At 38.0% G+C, this 23,846-nt stretch overlaps 1 protein-coding gene across 7 annotated transcripts in view; it reads right to left on the reverse strand.

The window, feature by feature from the left end:
* The window catches only part of LRP1B (LDL receptor related protein 1B), a 765,918-nt gene that overhangs the window by 192,394 nt on the left and 549,678 nt on the right, over positions 1 to 23,846 (reverse strand). For all 7 annotated transcript variants that reach the window (XR_014001603.1, XM_081167487.1, XM_081167486.1 and 4 more), the window contains 7 exons: positions 21,921 to 22,140; positions 19,936 to 20,125; positions 14,841 to 14,963; positions 13,899 to 14,039; positions 7,895 to 8,020; positions 6,401 to 6,517; positions 115 to 195 (listed from right to left, as the gene is read on the reverse strand). Coding sequence is in view for 6 of the 7 variants with exons in the window: in XM_081167487.1 (XP_081023613.1) it covers positions 115 to 195; positions 6,401 to 6,517; positions 7,895 to 8,020; positions 13,899 to 14,039; positions 14,841 to 14,963; positions 19,936 to 20,125; positions 21,921 to 22,140 (998 nt within the window). In the remaining variant the exon portion in view is untranslated. The remainder of the gene's footprint in view (positions 1 to 114; positions 196 to 6,400; positions 6,518 to 7,894; positions 8,021 to 13,898; positions 14,040 to 14,840; positions 14,964 to 19,935; positions 20,126 to 21,920; positions 22,141 to 23,846) is intronic.

Here is a 23,846-nt window from a genome sequence, read left to right on the forward strand (position 1 = left end):
GATGGGCGCACAACCCTAGAGTCGGACACGACTGGCCCATACAGGCAGGGGTACCTTTACCTTTACTTTAAAAACATACATATGGTCAAAAAAACCTGAATTATTGGTTCTTACCAGCATCACACTGCCACTTGCTACTTATGCATCTTCCATTTTTGCATATAAAATGAGCTAATGGGTCACAAGTAGGGAATTCTGTAAAGAGAAAAGTCTAACATGAAATGACGAAATGAATATACCAGTTTGACTCTTCCTTCACCAACACAGGGATGGAAAATAAAAGTGTTATTACATTAGTAATTGTGGTGACCGATTCACGAGAAAATAATGTATATCTATGAATTTGTGCCATCTTTTAAATGCCTTCTGAAAATGCTTCCATTCCACCAGGCCTAACAGGTAATGAAGAATACATCTTTCCATAATGGTTTATTGATATTTGGTTTTAACATTTTTATATGTTTTTAATTGTATGTTTTATGTATAATTGCTGTAAATTTCTTTTTTCTTTTGATGATATTGTGGTATATAATACACTCTTCCCTGAGCTTTCTAGCAACTGGTATTCAGAAGCAAACTGTGTCCAACAGTGGTGATTTAACATAACCATCAGGATTAGCAGCCTTAGTGTTTAGTACACAGATAAACCTATAAAATAAAACATTTATGGACAGTCCCCACACATTTCCTGCCGCCAAAGTCATCTGAATGTATTAAACACACCAGGATTATGACCAGCTCTTCCGATAGTCGTACCTGATTTATGTCAGAACATAAATTAAATTAGCTCCCAACTTGTGTATACACCCTGAGAGATGTTATACAGAAGTCACGTTTGGTATTTTTTTCTCTGAGTTCTTTAAAAAAATTATTTACTGTACTAGCATTTATTTATGGAACTATTGGACATATTTGCTAAAGCATTATTATTCCAGCTGAGAAGATTTCAATGCAAGTTGGAAGCTAGATACAGACAGGACAAAGGTGAATCAATGTAAGACACTATATTCACCTTTACTGCATTATACATAGCATATCTTGCTTCTGCAGACAAGGTTAGAATATATTATGGCTAAAGCAGAATCAACACACAGTGTAAAGCTAGAAAAGCACCCACCCAAAAAGTAAACATACAGTGGTACCTCTGGTTATGTACTTAATTCGTTCTGGAGGTCCGTTCTTAACCTGAAACTGTTCTTAACCTGAAGCACCACTTTAGCTAATGGGGCCTCCTGCTGCCGCTGCGCCGCAGGAGCCTGATTTCTGTTCTTGTCCTGAAGCAAAGTTCTTAACCTGAAGCACTATTTCTGGGTTAGCAGAGTCTGTAACCTGAAGCGTATGTAACCCGAGGCACCACTGTATTTTGTTACACTTACTCTCCTTAACAATTTTATCAAGCAAATAGATGACGCCTAAATCTGAATTATATGACAGCTTTCTTTATTTCAAACTTGGCTTCAAATGAAAGCCAACACAACTGAGAACATTGAGCTGAAAACCACCCTAACAAGAAGACTGTTGCTTCCCTAACAGTTGTGATATAATAATTTGTGCATGGTATAAGAATTGCTGGTGATGTTGATAGAGATCAATGTACCTCTGTTTTCATTGCCTTGTGCAGCTACTTTCATAGCTTTGAATTTAAATGCCTTAGATTGTAATATTTTGATATTGATGTATATTCTATAAACATCTAAGTGATTTGGATTAACCAGTGAAAGGTTTGTTAACTAAACGAGGATTTTTGTGTGTGAAGGAGGTAATGTTGTTTATACGTCTAAGGAAAATTTAATTTGAATGTCTATTAGCTTGCACTCATTATGAAAAAAACTCAAAACCTTTCAGCGTTCTTTCTCATACACAACGTGGAGGAGGAGGGGGAGGAAGCTTCTGTGGTCTCAGCTAAAGGCAGTTCTTCTATTACTACCCAACAGTATGCAGAAGAACATTGCTTTAAATCCTATGCTCCACAGGGCTCAGTACAAGGATAGTATGGCAAAATCAGCATCTCAGAAAAGCAGACTACAAAGGTACAGGACAATATGAGCAGTATTTCCTTTGTTAACTTAGCTTTAATTGAAAAAGGAAATGCTGAGTGAACAAGTGGCTCAGTGTCAATTATTCCTGAAACTCATTGAAGGTCTGTTGAAAAACTCATGCAATATTCTAATGTGTTTATGGTAAGCAGAATTAACACATGGCTCTTTTTCATATTATCTAATTTAAGATCAAGATACTAAGGATGTCTTCATCATCCTTTGTATATGGGTGTTAAAGATAAGAAACTGGTTTCATATTTAGCCAAACTTAAACTAAAAATGCTCATTTTCTAGAAAGCATCACAGGCAAATTTTTCTCCCACACCTCACCTATAATATAGCTAACTTTTACATACAACTTAATGTAAAGTTGTGCCTAAGTTGCAGGGGCGGCACATCCCTTTCCCTGCCTTGCTGCTCCCACCACTGCCATACCTGTTGTCACTGCTGCTTCTCCACCTGCCCTTCCGCTTCCACAATTTTCGGTGAGAACTTGCATGATTTCAGCTGATACCAGAAGTGCTTCTATGCCAGAGGCAGCAGAGAACCTATAGGTCTGCATTGTGGGGCTTCAGCCATCTCAGTTTGCTTAGATGGCTGAAGCTAGGAAGCAGGAGATGCCTGGTTCAAAACCCGTATCATCCATACATTGAATGGACAACCACAGCAAACCATATTCCCTTGGTCTTGGCCCATCTTATTCAATGTCAACAACAGCACTGGCCTTCTTTGCAGAGTTGTTGTAATGATGAATATGATAATGTGTGCAGGAATGTCTCGCCGGCTGGGCTGCAGCTGCAGTAATAGCATTCCAGCTGCAGCAATGCTGCTGCTATTGGGGAAAGTGAGGCAGTGGCAAAGTCAGGGCTGTACAGATGCCCCAGTGGAGCAAATCTTCCGCTTCCACTTGTGCATCCATACAGTCCCACTACTGCCTTGCCAGGCGGCTATTGTTGTGGTTCCACCCCACTGGACAAGCTGCTACTGGATATATGTGCAGTGCTTTGAATATTCAAAGAACAAAGTGGTAAGGTATAACATAAAACCTAAGGTATACTTGACCTCAAACCATTGCTGTGCCCTGAAAAACTGTTGTTGTGGTGGCTATCAGACATAGAATTATTGTGAAGTCACTAAACATGCACATTTCTCCCAGTGGTATGCTCAGATCAAGAATGTTCACACCAGGACATATTCTTCTCATACATCTACCTTCCTTTAATTTCATGCACAGAGCTGTTCTTCCCCCAGTCTCACCTGGGGATCAAACCTCGGGCCTTTCATGCAAAAAGCATGCACTCAACGATAGCTACAGCCCCTCTCTTTGTAAGGCCTTTGTGGAGGTTGTATCAAGTTATATCATTCACATATCTTGAATTGAGGCTTATAGGTATCTTACCGTGGGAGTGAAAATGTGTCTATAGATGTAACAATATTAGGGATAAAAATACACTATTTGCTATATGTTCACCCAAGTGAATTTTTCAAATCAAGCATTTTGCAGTACCTGAATAAAGCACCTCAAGATCCTTTGACAGAATTATTATTAGATATGCATAATATTATTACAATATTATTCTTATATATTACATATACAGCAGTGTCATTTACCACAGCTGCCAAGAAATTAATGTGCACACATTTTAATGCATTTTATTAAAGATTTTAACTGATTTTAATCATCATGCTAACAATTCTAACTTGTATGCACAGTAAACAAGGTGCATATAAAGTTGGTTTATGATACATTTCTATGCATACTGTCAAGGTACCTTTTTAAACAACAACAACTACCACCAAACAAAAAGCCACTAGTTTTACGCCAGCAGCAAAAACAGTCTCTACTGTGTATGTCGTAGAAGAAGGAGAGGACAAAGGAAGAAAGAGAGGACTGAGAAGAAGGAAAGATGACAGACAAGGATTATAACAGGTTGAGCAGCAGACCAGTGAGTGCATTTATCATAAAAATAAACAAATAAAGTCCTAAATAAAGAGTGAGGGCATGGGGTGGGGGAAAATAGATTGCTGTGATGGTCCAAGGAAGCAGCATTATTTATTTAACCTTTTTATTTTTTTACCACACTCTTCACCTGTAGAGGTTACCAGAGCTGCTAGCAGATCAGTAAAAAAACAAAGCAGTCCTCACACCTTTCAAGTTTACAATCTGAAAGTCATGACACAAAAGGGAAACAGAAATTATAGGAAGAGTTTGGATTTGATATCCCACTTTATCACTACCCAAAGGTGTCTCAAAGCGGCTAACAATCCCCTTTCCCTTCCTCCCCCACAACAAACACTCTGTGAGGTGAGCGAGGCTGAGAGACTTCAGAGAAGTGTGACTAGCCCAAGGTCACCCAGCAGCTGCATGTGGAGGAGCGGGAAAGCGAACCCAGTTCAACAGATTATGAGACTACCACTCTTAACCACTACACCACACTGGCTCTCTAGGAGAGAAGATGAAAATGGCAAACCAGTTTGGAAGCAACTCAGGGACAGCAAAGGGAGCTGGACTCACATGACGTTCCCCACTAACTTGGTAGTGCAGTCCTATGCATTTTATCCGGAACAAGTCATTCTAGATAGCAGTCCCTCAGGGACAACCTTCCAGGGGTCAAGTGGCAGTGGAGTGTCGGTTCAAAGCCCAAGTGTGTTGAGAAGGTGGGTAACGCTATGGATGTGACTCTTTCCTTCTGCACTGTAGGCTGCATTCTACCCACACAAAGTCCAGAGGTTTCTACATGGACACATATCTGTGCATCCCTCTCCAAACAAGCAAGATGAATTACCATAGTCCAAGAACAAATAAGTTGGCAGCCATAGATACTCAACACCTTGGCTTTATTATTATTATTATTATTATTATTATTATTATTATTATTATTATTTTGTTTCTACCACGCCAATCTGGCTGAGTTTCCCCAGCCACTCTGGGGAAGGATGCAGCATTTGCTATAATATCTCAGGCTGTCTGGCTTTCTGTGGTGACCCATAGAACAGCACACGAGCTTACAGTAAAAATAAATAAAGTCCTAATTTTTTTTTTTTTACCATACTATTCACCTGTAGAGGTTACCAGAAAGGCTAGCAAATCAATGAAAAAAACACAAGGCAGTCCCCTCAGGGAAACATAGAGCAACTTTAATGTAATTATAAAAAGACTTCCTGCTTTATTTGTATGTATATCGGTTTAATTTTTTACTTCCTCTATTAATCCCTGCCCAGGTTTTATCAGTACAAATTAGTGGTTGAAACTATTTACCACACACTATAAATGTGAATGTAAAAAATATTCATATCAAAATAATAATTGCTGCTGTTTGCCATTACTTCATGTGTGCGCACTGCTCTTTATTTTTATTTTTTTACTGCTTCTGAGAAGTGCAGTTTGTCAGAATAAAGGTAGGGCTGTTTTTCACATGTTCAAAAGAACTCATCATTTTTCATTGAAAGTGATGGAATAAAGTGCTAATGAAACTTGTAACCTTGCCAGCATAATGAAAGAAAGGGAAAAGCCTCCGTTTGATAAAATCATTAGTGATCTCTCTGCAATGACCTCTACGCATAATGTGGAGTTTTTGGGGAGAGAGGGTGCATTTTTGTCTTGTTTAATCAGGGGAAGTCATGCTACAGTATTAAACATTGATCACCAGGCATTCATTATTGGACTAATGCCTTTCTGTTTCAAGCTGAAATACTAAGCACTCTGGGGAGTATGTCCCTTTCGACTCATTTCCTTCTGGGTATTTATCTGAAGCATCTTTACATTCATAGGATGGCTCTTGAACTCTGTGAACAGAACAGATGATAAGAACCCAGGAGAACCATAAAGGCAAACCTTCCTCCCCTCACACAGACGTTCACACCCAACATACATGCCAGCAATGGCACATCAGCTCCTTCAGTTCTGCTACTATGGTACTGGCTCAGAACCACTGTAATATATGGAAGGAATTTATTCTGTGACATTGGTCATGAGAGGGGTAAAGAGGTGAGACAATGCATTAACCCCTATGGATGGAAATCAATGTAAGGCTGGGGGAGGGGGAAGTATGCAGGGAGACCCTTTCGCCCTAAGGAGTTGGTGTGCCTGCTTTCTGTCAAAATATGTATTTCATCCCAAACTCTTCCCTGCTGAATTCCCAATAGCATTACCAAATCAGCAAAGAATAGTGAAAACAACAATATGCAGAAATCTTCCCGTCACTGAAATATCTCATGCTTTATAAAGGAAGCGTGGAAGACTTTTCAGATGACAAAGGGAACTGTTTTGGGCATCCTTTTTCATGAAAGGGAAGTCTTGGGCAACAAATGGGAAGCCCTAACATATGTCTTATTTCCAAAAAGGCTATTAATTAACTTACCACAAGATGCCATTTCATCCGATTCATCGCCGCAGTCATCTTCCCGATCACAAAGCCATGAACTTGGAATGCATCGTCCGTTACCACAAGAAAACTGGTCAGCTTGACATGTTCTTGCTTGAGAGAGAAATTGACATGGAAATAAGTATTAATTATTTTGCTTGACTATAATATAGCTCAACTACTATATCAATTTCATGCACAACTGTACTTTCTAACATACATTTTATAGTAGCATCATACTTTAATTGAGCCATTGAGCTTCTAATGCAAACTTATTTTAGCAAGCTGTCAAAAACCACTGTCAAAATTAAAGCGAATGAACCTCTTAAAACATATTTAATTTTTTTAAAAAAGAAAAAAAGCTTCCTGATATTCATGATATGGCTTTAGGAAGAGAAAAAGGATGAGAAATAAAACAAAAAACCTCTCAATAATTGCAACACACATACACGATTAAAAATAATAATATAAATAATGTTAAAATCACAACACTATATTCAAAGATAATTCAAGTATGGCTACATTAAATGCCTATTTATGTTCTGAACTCTCATGTGCATCAGTGAAATCACTCAAAATGGGGAGTCGCCTGTCAGCTCAACAAAGCTCCACAGATGAGTGGCAAAGAAGCTTTCCTGCTTGGCAGCTGAGCTGCTAAAGGGAGCCCCGCTGACCCTCCGGCTCACGTAAGCTGGAGAGGCAGTGGATTTGCACAGCTGATGCGTAGGGAAGCTTCTATGCCATGTGTCAGCTGTACTGGTCAACCAAGCCTGGTTCCCCCTCTGGCTCACGTAAGATGGAGGTGCAGCAGGGCTTTCTGACTAACAGATGATGCATGGGAAAGCGCAGCAGTAGCCTCTTTCTCATTCATCACCTGTTAGCTGGGAGCCTCAGCAAAGCCCTGCCATGCCTCTGGATCACAAGGAAATATGATGTCCCCTTTGGGGGGGGGGTCTGTGGAGGGTCTCCTCATGAGCCAGAGGCACAGTGAGGCTTTGCTGAGGCTCACCAGGTCTCTCCCCCCAGAGAGCTGCGTGTATGCATGGTTGCATGTGAATATATGTAAATGGGGGGATGCTGCTATATATAAATACATAAATAATTATAATTGCAAGATGCAGGATGACAAATAACCTTACATGCTGTCTGTCAGTGCATCCTGCTTAATTTCAACTCCAACAAAATGTTTAAGAGAGACAAGTTTCTACTTTCAAAACAGCATAATGCTCTGATGGTCAAGTAAAGCCATATGGATAGATTAACTGCCAAATCACTTTGGAACAGCCAGGCACAAATAATAAGTAAAATGTCATTTGCATTCCAAACCTACTGCCATCAAAATCTCAATTCATTTAAATCTGCAGTAATCAGATAATCAGTAAGAGTTTGGTTCAGTGCAATTTTCCGCCCAGAGAATTTATTCAATGTAGGATTAAGATAAAACTTAGTCACCTCAGGAAGAAAGTTGTGGCTTCCCTCCCTCCTTTTTACCTGCACAAGTTTCATTTGATTCATCTTCACCACTGCCACAATCATTTGCTCCATCACAAAGCCACCTCTTGGGGATGCAACGGTTATTGTGGCACTTAAACTGATTGTCAAGACAGCTGTGATTGACTGGGAGAAAGAAATACTACATTTTATCTTAAGTACGTAACCAGACACAGTACTGCTGAAACACTGATAATATGGCTTATATTACATTGCATTTGGTGCAAAAAGGGTGAGAGGCATATAGTGTAACGCTATACATGTCTACCCAGAACTAAGTCCCATCAAGTTAAATGATTGTAAGCTGTTGTTTTATCTTTGTTAAATAAAATATTTCCCCAAAATTAGTTCAGTGGGGCTGTTTTCCAGGTATATGTGCATAGTATTGCAGTCTTCACATTTTTAGACTACATGCATTTCTTTACTCAAGGATCCTAAAGTTTCAGTTGCAAAAATAAAATAATTCATAATTCTAAAATAAGAATTAAGGATTGAAATTTCCCTTATACACAAATAAAGCTACAGAATTGGAAGCAACAATTTTAATGTACAAAGGTCAGAAACTAAATCATCCCTCAAATATTTTTAATTAATTAATTAATTTATCAAAACTTATATACCTCTTGATTGTCTAAGGCGGTTTACAAAAACAAAAACATTAAAATGTTTAATAAATACCATGTATCTAGCAACATTCAAAATATGATGAAAGTCAATAGCTAAAAAAAGATAAAACATATGCAATTTCTATACGTCTCGTTAATGCTGCCTAAACAAAAATGTTTTAAACCTGCATGTCAGAGAACAAGGCAGCAGCAGATGAAGTGTATTTGGAGGATACAAACCCGAACAGAGGAAACCCTAACAAAGATTTCCCCCACTCCATTCTGTTTTGTTGATCTGGACATTGGCAAACATTACAACAGAATATTCAACATTTGGATTTAAAGAAGCATAACTTTTACACACACACACACACACACACACACACACACACACACACACACACACACTTCTAAAGACAATTAAGACAGAAATTGGGATAAGGTTTTACCAGGAATGGGTACCAGAAAATCAGGACTAGGATGCATGAGCAGAACTACAGATGGTTTTTTGTTTTGTTTTGTCTGAAACCCTCAAAATTCACCAGAACCAGAAACAAAGTAATTAATGGCTGCTGCTGCTGCACAATGCTAACCTTTAAGCACTATTTAAGGCTTAACAGAACTATGTCATGATTCATGGACAATGAAATGAGATTATTTCACTTCATCTGAAGTGTTATGCAGTTTAATATTGTTTGCGCTTTGAGCACATAACTGTGGCCCTTTTACGCGAGAAGGTTTCTACCCAATACTGCAAAACCTGAAAAACAGTGCTATATGTTTGTTTTTTTATTTATTTCTCTATCTGCTTATTTAATTTTCTCAGAGACCATCACAAAAGCTACTGTTTGGAGGAATAGTATTTTACTTGTTGATATGTGTTTGGGGCAGTAGGAGTGGTCAGTTTATGTTTGGGTCTACTTAGCACTGAATCAATCTCTAAAATTGCTATTAATTGCACTGCTGTTACTCAAAAATGCAAATGTGCAAAGCTTAACATGAAGTTCTCTAGTCAGCTTTGGTTACAAAAAAACAAACAAAACCACCACCGTAAAGTTAATGAGCATGAAATGTTGCTTATGATGCCCATTCAGTACATTCTTCCATATTTATTACATATTTTATAATGCCATAACTTATTACTACATGTCTTCACAATAATTATCTATCCATACATATAAAATTAATGTAGTTGAGGGCAATGCCTATTAACCAATAAAACAAGGGATCTTACAGTTCAAACCAAGAACAATAAAAGTTGAAGGATGCCAAGGAAGCCTATAAAGGCATAATGTTTCACATTGAAGGATTAAACTTCCCTAACAAGACACACAGGGAGCCAGAGCTGACTTAATACCAACCTACTACGTTCCTTATGCTTAAATCCCAAAAGTCCTTAACTAGTTTTTCATGCTTTGTCTACTTATACTACAGCTGTATTCTTTTGGAGTCATTTATGTATGTGTAGTGGCCACTTATAACACTAACAAACAGAACATTTTAAGGAATAACAAATGCTTATTACTTTTGCTGTCTTTGACCCAACTCTGTATGTGGTACTAAATGAATTTTTACTATAAATTCTCTATATTATGCCCATACAGGTAGACTGTGTATTGTTAACGCTGCTGCTGCTATTATTAAGCAAGTTTAGGATATGAGCTTCATTGTTCATAGGTTTGTTCTAGAGACAGTTTGCTGTTGTATCCGAGTATGTTTTTATGCTGCTGAAATTATGTTAAGGTCCTGCGTAACATGATGTGGAAATCAATTGACCCATTAGGTTATGGGCACAAGGTAGTTTGCTTTGTATGCCTGGTTTATTGATATGCAACCACATCTAATCACTGTGTATATTTAAATGAGAGCCAACTATTTCTCAGAGCATCTCTCTTGCTGAAATCAAATGAAGTGTTTAATTTATGCTTGGATCATGCCCTGTGCTTTTAATGACACTTTCCACCAGTTTCATTTTGAATTCTCACATTTTGAATAATTCAAAATGATGATCTGAAGGGCTTTGTATTTGCAAGCCTATTGCTATGATTTTGCACAGACAACACTTCCAATAGCGGGCTATGGAATAAATATAGATAGGAAATGGTAGTAATCTTGCCTATGAAACACAACAGCTTAAGATGAAAGTCTAAGGCTCTGAGGTCATAAAAACCACCTACAGTTCAGCAACCCTTCCAAAATGATAAAAGGAATGCTTTATTGGACTTGGAAAAAAATGTGCAGCATATAAAAATGTACCTTGTGCTAAGCATGAAATTAGTCAAGAACTAAAACTGATTAAAATTGGATATAAAGCTTTTATGTTGTGCCAACAACAAGAGTAAAACTGTAATTTCAGTTCTCCCAAAGAAATGACCACTGTTATTCAAAAGAAAAAAGGTCTGTGCAGTTCCTGTACTTATCAAATACTTGTTAACATCATACAGTTGTATGATGTTAACATACAGTCTGATTGTGCAGGGGCCAAGAAGCCAGTAGTATTCACAGCCATTGCTTATTATTACTATTCCATGAGCAGAAAATGAGGGATAGAACCAAAGACTACAGAAAGAGAGAAGAGACCCTCAAGCTGTTAGTCCAAAAACCTGGTGATTTAATAATACAACATAAAATGCCAATTTATTATTATTGCCTTATCTATAGATATGGACATCAACGGGTTGCAGTATTACATATTATTGGTCTGTAGTAGCAAAGTGCCCTCAGAATCAGGCTTTTGGTAGCAGGAGAAACAGAAGATTGGATTTTCACTTTTATCTTAGTGTAAAACTAGTATGAGAACAGATAAAAGCCACGGATGGAGATGGTGAAAAGCAAAGGAACAAAGACATAAAATCTAACTTTGAAACAGAAACTATCACACAGTGTCCAAAAGCACTGCTCTAGTCTTAGATCATACTGAGGGCTTCTTTGGCGATGGTTAAGGGATAGATAGTTTCAAATCACTTTTGCATTTGTTTCATTGTATGTCAATGCAGTCTCATTTCTGCATCAATCTTTGATTTTAAAAGAAGAAGCAAAAATTGGCATTTAGATACATATATTTGAAAATGTTTACAAAGGCATACAAAATATGCATTTCTGAACACATTTTCTCTCTCAAAATGCACATTTCTAAATATATTTTTATACCTAATATGAATTTTAAGATTCATTTTAATACTTTTTTGAGCCAAGAACATCATCGCAAAATTGAAGTGTGTGACATCTGAAGGATGCCTATATTTTGAGCCACACATCAGACTGAGATATGTGGATCAATTCAACCCTGTTAATATCAGAACTTCAGAAGCTTTATTCTTTGAGCACTCTTAACCGTGCCCTTACTATATGCAAAGTCTGCCTTTACTGGTCCAAACAATTGCATTCAAGTGCACATTCAAATAGTAATTTACCGATAATGATTGAATGTTTTCATCAGGAGAGAAAAACACTGCTAAAGAAGTAAGTGTGAAAAGTTATAAAGTGCTATTTTTAAAATGAACAACTTGAACAGACAGCAAGAATATGTGCCTAGAAATATGTCTTTTACAGAGATAAAAAAGTGTTAAAAAATTCATCTGTTCAAAAGAAAGAAACAAGAATTATTTAAGCATGTATGCATTTTTCAAACCTGAAAAGGCACATAAATAGCTCCCAATATAGGCCTTTATCTTTTTTAAAATGATACCATACTGATCACACTTCCCTAAGGCGATAGCAGCCGGGTCCTTTGATGACGGGTAACTTTCTCATATGCTCACTCATATCTGTACATTCAGGAAACATTCATACACAAAAATCTAAATTTTATATCCAAATACGAATTTTTAAAACATTTTGATGAATTTTGGAGCTGAGAATTGCATTGGGGCACATGGAACTATGAAAGGTGATGGGTAATTCAGTTCCGATCTGCACTTCACTCGCAAAAGATCAGACTACTTTGTTCTGGAATTTGCAAAGACAGAATTCCTCCAGCATTCCTGCCTATGACAAATTGCCATGCTGCAGTCTATGACCCCATTCTCTCCCACAGGAACGTAACTCTTTCCTCAAGATATGAAAACAACTTCTCTTTGGCACAATCCCCTCATGATAAGTGTGAATTTATTTATTTTAGTACATTTTTCTTCCATCATGGAACTCAAGCTAGAGTATATGGCATTCCAAGGCAGTCTCTTCCATACAGACACTGATCAGGTCTAATCTTTATTTATATGGCGTTCCAAGGCAGTCTCTTCCATACAGACACTGATCAGGTCTAATCTTTATTTAGCTCTTGAAATATAGCTGCATCATGGGTCCTCAGACCCTGCCCTGGGACATTTTTAACAACTGGGTGGAGGTAGACCCAATTGTGTTGAGTCTTCCTCACCCAAATGGCCCCACCCATGTTTCTGCTTACATGCATGTGGACCAGATGCCCACATGATAGGCCTTACCCATAATGGCATGGGATTGCACCACTCAGTGCATGTGGCCTTTGACACCTGCAATATGTATATTCAGGACCCACCATATCCTTTATGATTATTTTTTGTAATCAGAAGTTCCAAAAGTTGTTTTCAATGATGTATTTAAATTGTTGCAGCCTACTCTGGGACCTTAGGGTGAAGGGCAAGTAATAAAACATATATAACTATAACAATGATAATAACAATATAAACTAGAACATTTGAAAAGCATTTTAAGATTCGCATAGAAATAGGGATGCTGCAAATTATTGCTGACATGCTGTTGCCTCCAGTCACAATAAGCATTTCTCATCCTTACAATGGCTTTTAGTAGTAAAGTAGTGGAAAACATTTAAGACATCACACTTTTGCCTGCATTTCAGTTCCCATATGTCTCCTTTACAATATATCGAGGCAGCAAAAGCTGTACAGCATCTTGTTCCAAACTTATGTCTGTTTTCTTGGACACTCTTCAAGACACCATTGCCAAGAAGCAACGAAGTGTTTAGCAACCTTCTGCACAGTAATTCTGGCTTCTGGGCATTTAAATTGATTTCCCTCAGTTTTTCCAGCAGAGTTTACCTCTTGGCCCAACAACCATGCAAGGTCAAGGGGCAGTAGCACGTGAGGAACAAAAGCAGACACATTAGAGGGTGTGAGGATGATTAGCATGATCAGCGTTATGAAGCTAGGTCCTCCCAGTATGCTTTAGAGTTCCTATTCCCTACAAATGCAGACCGAGAAAAAAATGAATATATATATATATATATATATATATATATATATATATATATATATATATATATATATATATAAATGTTTAGTCAGCTATGGCAGCTTCATTTCCATTCCCCTCAGACACTTACATATTTGCATAGATTAACACTCTCATTACATATTTTTTTAATGAGAAAAGAACAGACCACACTTTGCAAAGATACATACAGCAAATCTCTGAATGCTCATCAGAGCCATCAAGGCAATCATCATCCCCATCACAGCGCCAGCGGTCTTGGATACAGCGCCTGTTCTGACACTGAAACTCTCCAGGTTTGCATAACTTGGGTAGCACTTCTCCAGAATTAACTAAGGGTACAAATGCATAAAGAACATGCAGTATTAGCTGCCCATACACAAGCATTAATTATTCTTTCTACTTCATAGCCTTCAGCTCTCATTATTACATATTCATAAAATGACAATCCTATCTGGAGTTTTCTGTAAGAGCAACGAAGTGCTTGGGATTCAGTCCACTTATTGGCTCCCACTCCAATATTAATCAATGGTTTAGGATGCTCCTGCATCACTACAGTGCAAACCTTCACTATAATAACAGCACCCCATTTCCTTAAGTGCTAAAGCAGGGATGGGGAGCCTCAGGTGCAGAAGCTGGATGTGTCCCTCTGAGCCTCTCCATCTGGCTCTTGGGACTCTCTTCAAGAAACACCTCTCCCTAGCCATCTTCCCTCTTCTCAGGACACACCTGTCACCAGCCCTGATTCACACCGTCCATGTGTGTGTTTGCCTACAACAAGGGGAACATTTATATTTCTTACTCTGCCCACTTCTACCTCTGACCCACCTCAAAAGGTTGCCTAGAAGGGAGTGCAGCCTTCAAGCTGAAAATGTAAGGGGGAGGGAGTCATTTCAGTCTAGGTTTAAAACAACCCCAAGACTACCTTTAAAGTCCCAAGCATTGGAGGGAAATCCTTAGAATGCTGAACAATTTGTTCAGTAAAAAAAAACCCTCTGTGTTTTTCTGTTCTGCTGGTGAAAAAGCATAATCTCCTACACTTAGACATTTGCAGTTTTACAGACATTCACAGGCTTCATTTTTTCTCCCTGCAACATTAGTATAAACTCAGATACTCTCTAGGAAGATCGTACTTGTGCATCTTGTACTGTTTCCCTCCAAATGCTGGTTATCAGCGCAGGCACACACTCTGCCTCCGGGAACAGCTAAACAGAGAGTACTGCAGCCTCCATTGTTAACACGGCACGCATTGTCGCCTGAAATAAAATAAAAAAGCAACCTTAATGACAAATAAACAACATGTTATAAGAGTATAATATACAGAGACCATGAAGAAAATTGCCTTTATCTAGCAGACACACTGCTTTGATCAATGTGGTTTCCTGCAGGTACAGCAGGTACAACATGATCTAATTTGGTCGCAGTCTTATCTCTTACTTTTAAAAGTATAGGACTACAATGGAAAACTACACATTAGAATGAACTTATTTGTTTCATTTTCAAGCCACCCTTCCAGCTTTATCGTAACTGAGGTAACATATGTGACGCAGTGCTGGTGGTGTGCATTTAAGTTTACTGGGGAATTTAAAAACTGGCAAAATGCTGGTGTTTGAGAAGATTGGCATGCCAAGGGAGGGAGGGGTTGATATATTGAAAATATTCTGGTAGTATCCTTGTGTCAGTGATGGTCAGGCAGGGGTGTCGGAGTAGCTTTCCCCCTCATACACTCAATTCATTTTCACCAAGAGGAATTCCTTACAACCATCCATTCCATATAAGACAAGCATTCTGGGTTCAGTTTCCCCCTTACAGCAGAGTGACAGAATACTGAAAAAGTGGGTCAGAAAGACTGGAACTGGTTTTTTGATTGTTTTAAAATGCACAGTGGAGCTTAAGGTTACAATCCTATAGCACTTACCTGGGAGTAAGCCCCATCAAACACAATGTGGCTTATATCTGAGTAGACAGATATATAGGGTTGTACTGAAAGCAACTGGTGTCAGTTGAAAGTTGTAAAATAAAAATGCATGTCAAGCTATGGAACAATAATATAAGACGAGGGCACTGATTATTATTGACTAGTGTTACTGCTGAATTTTGCCTGAAGCTATATTGGAAGTGGATGTTAAAGTTTTAGCTCTTGCAAAACATCAGAAAAAGAAAGAACTGCAGTTGCTTTTGCCACAACTAGAAAAATTCCTTAGACATTTACACAAACTTAGGTCATCTCCAATTCCACATAAAACAAAATTTAGAGCAAATTGGAGAGTCTTTTTGAGGCAAACAATTTCAGGCTTTTCAAGGGACTTTCAACAAGCCTAACATGACATCTCAGAGGATTTTGAACATCTTCATCACCTACTTAACCAGATAGTGAATGTGACCGAAATACCATTTCATCATTTTGAAACTTAAAATCTTTTCTGATTAATACCACAGACCACACAACTAGAGAGGCCTCAGGTGTTTATAAGCCCTGTAATACCATTCAGCTTTTAAGCTGTGTGTCAATAAGGCCTGGCTTAGATTGTTCCATGCATCACAGACTACCACTGTTGAAATACAGGCTTCATATAGCATTAAACTTTATTGCATGGCCTTAGAATCATAAAGAATATCAGTAACTAGATAATAGTTCTTAGGCAAACAGCATAGACATTGTCTTATATTTAGTTAAGACAACATATATATGTATATGCGTGTTTATGTGTGTGTCTGGGATCCTGAAAATGATTCATTCAACAATACTAACAAGGAAAAGTATTTCACAACTGCATTTTAGTTAACAAGAAAACCCATTAAAGTAAAATAAAACTTGGATGGTTACACAAATAACTCATATGTGACACATCCTTCAAGTTATCCTCAGTACAGCCTTAAAAAGCTGTTAAGTGGTTTGTAAATGTAAGCTGACAAGAGGCATGTAGGGTCCATTTTTCAAGACTGTTCATAGGTGGCATCAAATTTATGTGTGTTTGTGTTGTGATTGTTTAGAACCTGAAATGTTGGATACATACATTTTAAATCCAAATCAACACTCGGTTTATTGAGCCATGTAACTACTACTACAAGTCTTGGAGGAGATATAAAAGTGGGGATTATTGATTAGTCCGTAGATGGATTTTTAACAAGCAGTTTATATAAGCTTAACTAGCGACATAGGCTTATATCCTACTTCCATTAAAGTAAATGGAAAGAATCAATTTGGATTCTGTGGAAACCAGACTGAATGTGCATGAAGACTTTATTATTCTTCATCAAAACAGATCCCTATACCATTACCAAATAGCAAATCAATTACCATGTGATGCTTCTCTGTGTCTTTGAGACCAGCTAGAATTGTACATCACAATTGTACATTACAATTTTAGCTAGTGGCACAGCTAAAAGAGAGCCTGAGGTGAAATCTCTCTTGAAAGGTGAGAAATCTCCCCCGCCACACACATTCTGGGTAGTATAAAGGAACACAAGCTACCAATATTCAAGCAGCTGGTTATTTCCCATACCCAGGGCCCTTCCAGGACTGCCACAATCTCTTATTATTTATTTTTGGATGTATGTATTTTGTGGATTTCTGAACAAATGTTCTCTGTGTTAAAAAATAAAAATAAAACACACACAATGAAATCCAGAAAGATGGACACCAAATAAAATAAAATAAACTATAAAACCTAATAAATTAGGATTATTATATTACTATTATTATGCTTTTTATTATTGTGCTCCATTTAATGTGTTCTCAATGTTGTACACTCCCCTGGGATCTTTTGCTACAGAGTGGTATATGAATTGATAACTAACTAACTAACAGCAGCTGCACAAAGCTGAAAGACTAACCAGCACAGAGTTATAATGAGTCCAGCAACTAAAAACTTTTTCAGATTCATAAAAGTATTCCAGAACATCCTTTGTTCCCTTAATGGCCCATTACTTATATTTTAACACTTGCTGGATCCAGGGATTAGCAGGGTCTTGGTATATACAGCCTACCCTGCCCACAACTAATAGCAATATTTTGCAAGAGAGAGAGAGAGAGAATGTTTTAAACAGATGTTGGCCTTCCCAGTAAGCCAGTGTGACAGGAGGGAAGCTGCTGCATCAACTGCTTCGGATATATGCTGTTTGCACTCACATCTTGCATGCTTACTAATATAATATAATCTCAGTACTTCCAATTTCATAGGCATTTAATGACCAGGGCAATGACTTTGGGACCTTTCATCCTGGGGGGAGCTTTGGCTAGGGTACCCACTCCAGTCTACCAGGTGGCAGAGAGATGTGAACTTCCCAGACAAGGCCAGCACTCTTGGCATTGGTGGGCTGCAATGGAAGCAAAAGTCACTCCCCAAATGCAGCAGAGCACCTTTTACTGCCATGGACAAGGCAGGAAAGGTCTCAGAAGCCATGACCACTGCAGAAATGATGTGTGGAGTATCAGTTTGCTGCCAGGGAGTTCCAAAAGGGATTCTAGATATGGTAGTCCAGGAAAACACACACTGCCAGGATCTGGGGTCATGGTGTTCCCTGACAGCAATTCATTACGTTGACTATTTCTTGTTTATGGACTTATACATACATTATATAATGATATTTATGACTTGTAAATTTTGGATTATAACTACTACTAATAATACATTTACCATACTTATTAACCATGTGTTACGGCTGTATTTGAGCAGGATATGGGGAAGACCTGCTGTCTCTTCCCTCACCTTCCCATGCCCAATCCTAAATGAAGCATCTGGACCTTGGGGTACTGAAGGGAAAGGAGGAAGAGATGGAATGAGGATATCCTGCTCAATCTCCAAGTGATCAGATGTACCATTCCTAATATCCATGCTTGATTTTTGTGAGCTTAATCTGGGCAGATAGCACAGTCTACCTTCTGTTCCAGAGTTCCATCTCTCTCTCTCTCTCTCTCTCTCTCTCTCTCTCTCTCTCTCTCTCTCTCCGACTTTCACTATATCTCTCTTCTCTGTGATGTTTGTTTATTTTGACAAACTCACAGTTGCAGAATCCATGCAGAGTCTACCTCCTCAAAATAAGGAAATCATCTATGGATTGAGAGAAAGACCCCCTCATCTATTGTTTATTGTTTTCAGTCTGCCTACCTAACTGGGGGGATTAGACTTATTCCAAACACTAGTTACCCTCCTCCCACCGAGGGGGGAGAATAAAAATAATTTTATGGAAGTCCCTATGAATTTCTAGCATTCTCTCTTTCAAAGCAAATTGATCATATTCAAATTTAACCTTGAACTTTTTGCTACACAGGAAAAGAACTGGAAGAGTTATCGGTCATCAGACTTAAAATTACATAGAAGAATGGCTAGACCTTACATCTTCAAAGCCATGAAAAGGTTATCAAAGCACACTGAACATAACTTCAGATCTTTTAACTAAATATTTGCAGACTTTAAAAACTTCACAGAAAGATATTTAGATCAAAACCACAATAGGATTTGTTCAACATCCAATAATATTTTTTAGAAGGTCAGAGCAAAAACCTAACAAATCTCAATATCTATAATTAATGGAGTATCTCCTCCAGTTAATAATAACTCTGATGTATGATGTATGATATTTGTTGACGCGAGTGGCGCTGTGTGTTAAACCACAGAGCCTAGGACTTGCCGATCAGAAGGTCAGCGGTTTGAATCCCCACAACAGGGTGAGCTCCCGTTGTTCGGTCCCTGCTCCTGCCAACCTAGCAGTTCAAAAGCACATCAAAGTGCAAGCAGATAAATAGGTACCGCTCCAGGGGGAAGGTAAACGGCGTTTCCGTGCACTGCTCTGGCTCGCCAGAAGTGGCTTAGTCATGCTGGCCACATGACCTGGAAGCTGTACACCGGCTCCCTCGGCCAGTAAATCAAGATGAGTGCAGCAACCCCAGAGTCTTCCGCGACTAGACCTAACAGTCAGGGGTTCCTTTACCTTTACTATGTTGACTGGATCAATGAATTGTTGGAGAATAAATAGTTAATAGTAAACAACTACATAATCCACAGACATAATCCAGCAAGTCATTTGCAATTTATTTCAATGCATCATATTTATGACTAACTTAAGTCATATTTATTTTAATGGCAGTTAGTTGTAGCTAATGTTTGCTGGAATGTCTCACAAATTAATGACAAAGATTGAGGCAATGTGGTAAAAGGGTAGCCTTTCTGTAATTAATGTTAAAGCGCTGCTCAGTGTAAATACAGAAAATATTGTTCTCAGTACCTTGCTGCTTGTGGGGATCATAAATCTGAAGCCCAAACAGAGGTGATCTCTCACTTCTTAGAAGTGTCACGTTTCTAGTCATCAAATCCAGTTGGAAAATAGAGCCATTCATATAATCTGTCCAGAAAATATAATTCCTATGGTGTGACAGTCCAAATGGATGGTTTAATTCTTTTCCACTGTAGACCACCTACAATTAATCAACGTTAGTTAAAGAGATGTTAAAATTCACTGCACCAGTAAAAAGCTTTACAATTCCACCTTAAAACAGACAAGGGGAGGGGGGGAAGACAGAGACAGAATTTGAACAATTTTGTCCAAGCATAGAGAAGCTGGTCAGAAACAGGCCATGTTCAAGGTCTTATTGTTAGCACACAAATCCCCTGAACAATCCAGGGCCAGGTTACTTGAAATACCAGCTGCCTCACACGGACCTGAAAGATGTCTTAGATCATCTTGGGAAATTCTTGTTGTGGTACCACATCTTACACAATGTCACAGGGTATTGATAAAAAGGGCATTTCCTGGTATTGACCCTATACTTTGGAATGCCATTCCTTCTACTATATGTGAAGTGGCAACCATCAGTTTCTTCAGATGTCTTATAAATTCCCTGATATTCTGTTCCTGCTTTAATGTGTTTTTAATGCAGTTTTATACTACTGTTTTACTGGTTTTATGTTGCACCTTTGTTTTAATGTTATCGTTTAAGGTTTTTAATGTTGTGAACCACTTAGGGATTTAAAAAAATATTAAGCAGTTTATAAGTGCTTTAAATAAATAAAATAAACCATATAGTCATAAATACAAGGATTGATGTGGGTAATATTAACTAGCTTTGAATGTGTATTGGAGGAATTGTTCCTTTGTGCTGCATTAACCATTTGTGTGAAGATTCCCCATAAAAATTAAAACAATCTTAAGAACATTCTTAGCTAGGGAATAGTCCAAAAGAGCTATTTAGCTGTCTTAAGATTGTTATTGGTGTGCTGACTTCTCTGTTTATTCTCAGTTTCACCTGAGGGTGCAATCAGGATAGAAATTGTGCTCATTGATCAACTGGAAACACTTTTTTTTTTTTGCACTGATGATGGAACAGACTGAAAGCTGCAGAAATCTTTAGCAAAAGACAAATTAGTTTTTTTCCCCCTTTTGCAGAAAGTCCTCTAGAATGTCTGTGTAATTAACTGGAATCTTCATCCTACCCACAGAACTGGGAAGAAATTAAATGCAAGGAGCCAAGCACTGACAGGATTGTTCACACTTCACATTTAAAAAGTTAGGATACCAGAGCAGTTTTGTCTGACTGTTGATGGTTCTGTGATTCTGCCTAACGCACAAACATTGGTGAATAATCACTACATTAACCCTATGTGTACGGCTCGCTGGTTTAGGCATATTTTTAGAATGTTAAGCATTTATTTTTACATATCCTACTTTGCCTCCAAGGAGATCAAGGTGGCAAACATGGTTCTCTGGTTTTAGGAGAGGCAGACACAACCACACTGTCTTCTAGGTTCAAAACAATGGACTCTACTATATAAGCTACAATGGAAGTGTGAACTCTACTAGGTCAATGTCAGAGAAGCAGCATGTGCTACAAAAAGTATTTAAGTAGTTGGCTGTGCCAACCAATTAAGATGGTCAGCAAAAGCGCTCCCATTAGCTTTAATGTGGACCTTTGTACTGTATCACCATGTACCGAAAACAACTCAACATTAACATAGATTATTACGGTAGATAACAAAGTCTCATTGTGTTCTGCTTCTTTTAAAGAAAATAAATAACATATGGGCTGCACCCTGCAGCAGGATGCCAGCTAAACTACCTCAGTCATCCTTATGCTGGAAACGCGGCCCCCCCCAGCACATAGATCAGCCATAGAAGGAAAGTAATTAAAAAATAAATAAACCCAAAATTTAAAGTTGCAATATAATTCAGTGAAATGAAAGCTTGAGGGCAACACAGCATCACATTTCTTTCACCTTTCTGTCAGTTCCATTCAAAAATATTCGTTCAATGTGATCATAATAGGCATCACACCAGTACAATATGTTGTTTTGATAGTCCAGAGTTAATCCATTTGGCCACAACATCCTTGATGTAACAAAAATCTGTCGGTGGTAGCCATCCATCCATGCCTTCTCAATTCGTCCCACGCTATCGTCTATTTCATCTTCTTCCCAGTCTGTCCAATACATCCAGCTATGAAATGATAAATAAGCATCCATTTATTATTTGAACCAAATTGCAGAATGCCTTCTACAGAGATGCAGTAGCTCCATTGGGTTTCTACTTTAAGCCTTCTTAATGCATTCTTTCTTCCTGTCAAGAGCAATAAATGAATAACAGAGGTAATCCACCAAGGGGGGCAGGGGGAGAAAAGCTACTCCTATGTGACCTGAGAGAATATAATCAATTATATGATTGCAAAACTGAATTGATTGACATGGAAAGTTGATGCTGTGCTAATGAGCTCCTTCGAACTTTACATAATCACACTAGGCTTATGATATCTCTTTCTCTTAACTGGCAAACTGACTATCATAAAGGAGAGAATTATGCAATGATTGGAGAATATGTATTTCTAATGCAAACTAATTTAACCATTTTCCCAGTTTGTGGAAATTTAATGACTAGGTATAAAGTAGTTCTGCAACCAGGAATACCCCTCAGCACTCCCATTAAAATTGTTTGTTTCCATAAAAGATTGTGAATCATCTCCCTTTTTATTATACAAAAATCACTATGTTATAATCAGGAGCAAACACTCTACACTATGGGTGATATGCAATTAAGTTACAGTAGACCCACTGAAATACATTGACTTAAGTCCAGTTTCAATGTATTGAATATGACTTACAGGGCTGTATTTTGAAATAAAATGTTTAGGATACCCTATACCCTGTAAGTCGTTCTCTAAGTAAATCCACTGAAAAGAGGGGTTGAATTAGCACAAAATATTAAAAACATATAGGGATGTAGTTTGTAATTATATCCAGCTAAGTTTAATATTTTGGCAAAATTAAGCCTCAAAAACATAGAGAAAGGAGGGAGGGGTGCTGTGGAAGCTGAAGCAGCTGTCTAAAGTTCAGGTCCCACAAAGGCTCAAGAACCTTAAAACTGTTTGAAAGGATAGGACCCACAACATGATATTTTGGAGGATGACTCTTGAAGGTTTGGTTTGTTAAAAAAGAAAAAGTTATATCTTAAGAAAGACACACTTGGAAAGCAACAGGTTTTTAACTATTTATAGCCAGGGAAAATATCAGTGCCTACAGAATTCTAAGACAAATTCATCAAGGAATAAGTTGCCGCTGGTATACACCATGATGACAGTATAGATAAAAGCAAAGTTTAGCAGTCTAGATTTCTGAATTCTATTACAAATTGGCACCAAATATTTGGTCTTACTGCAGAATTGAGGTAGTATCCAACATGCATGTTTCATAAATTCTGGTGCAGTTGTGTGTCTGTGTGTAAGTTTGATGCCTAGCATGTTGAAAGACAGCTTATGCGATTGATGGTCAGACTATTGAACATCCATTCTGATTTGTTTATGGGTCAGTTGTATTACAATGGTCATTCATCCTGATTTGCTTGTGGGATGTTTACGTGTTTCTCCATTTAATCATTCATTCCACACTCTTTCCCCCATTACTTTCCTAATAGCAACAAATCTTATTTTTTTTTAAAAAAGAGAGAATTTGTTGTGCACGGATAATGTAACACTTCCATCCACTTTAATTGCACAAACTCGAATTCCTGGTATGCTCTTGAATCCCTCCCCTCCCCCACAACAGTGACAGTCTGGAGGCACTCATCTACTTGTGCTCATCTGAAGGCACCTTTAGTAAAATCTTTATGTCAGCTATCTTGAATTGAAGTAAATAACCAGATCAATATACTCT

The sequence above is a fragment of the Podarcis bocagei genome (assembly GCF_964188305.1).
Source record: "Podarcis bocagei genome assembly, chromosome: 1".
Lineage (NCBI taxonomy): Eukaryota > Metazoa > Chordata > Lepidosauria > Squamata > Lacertidae > Podarcis > Podarcis bocagei.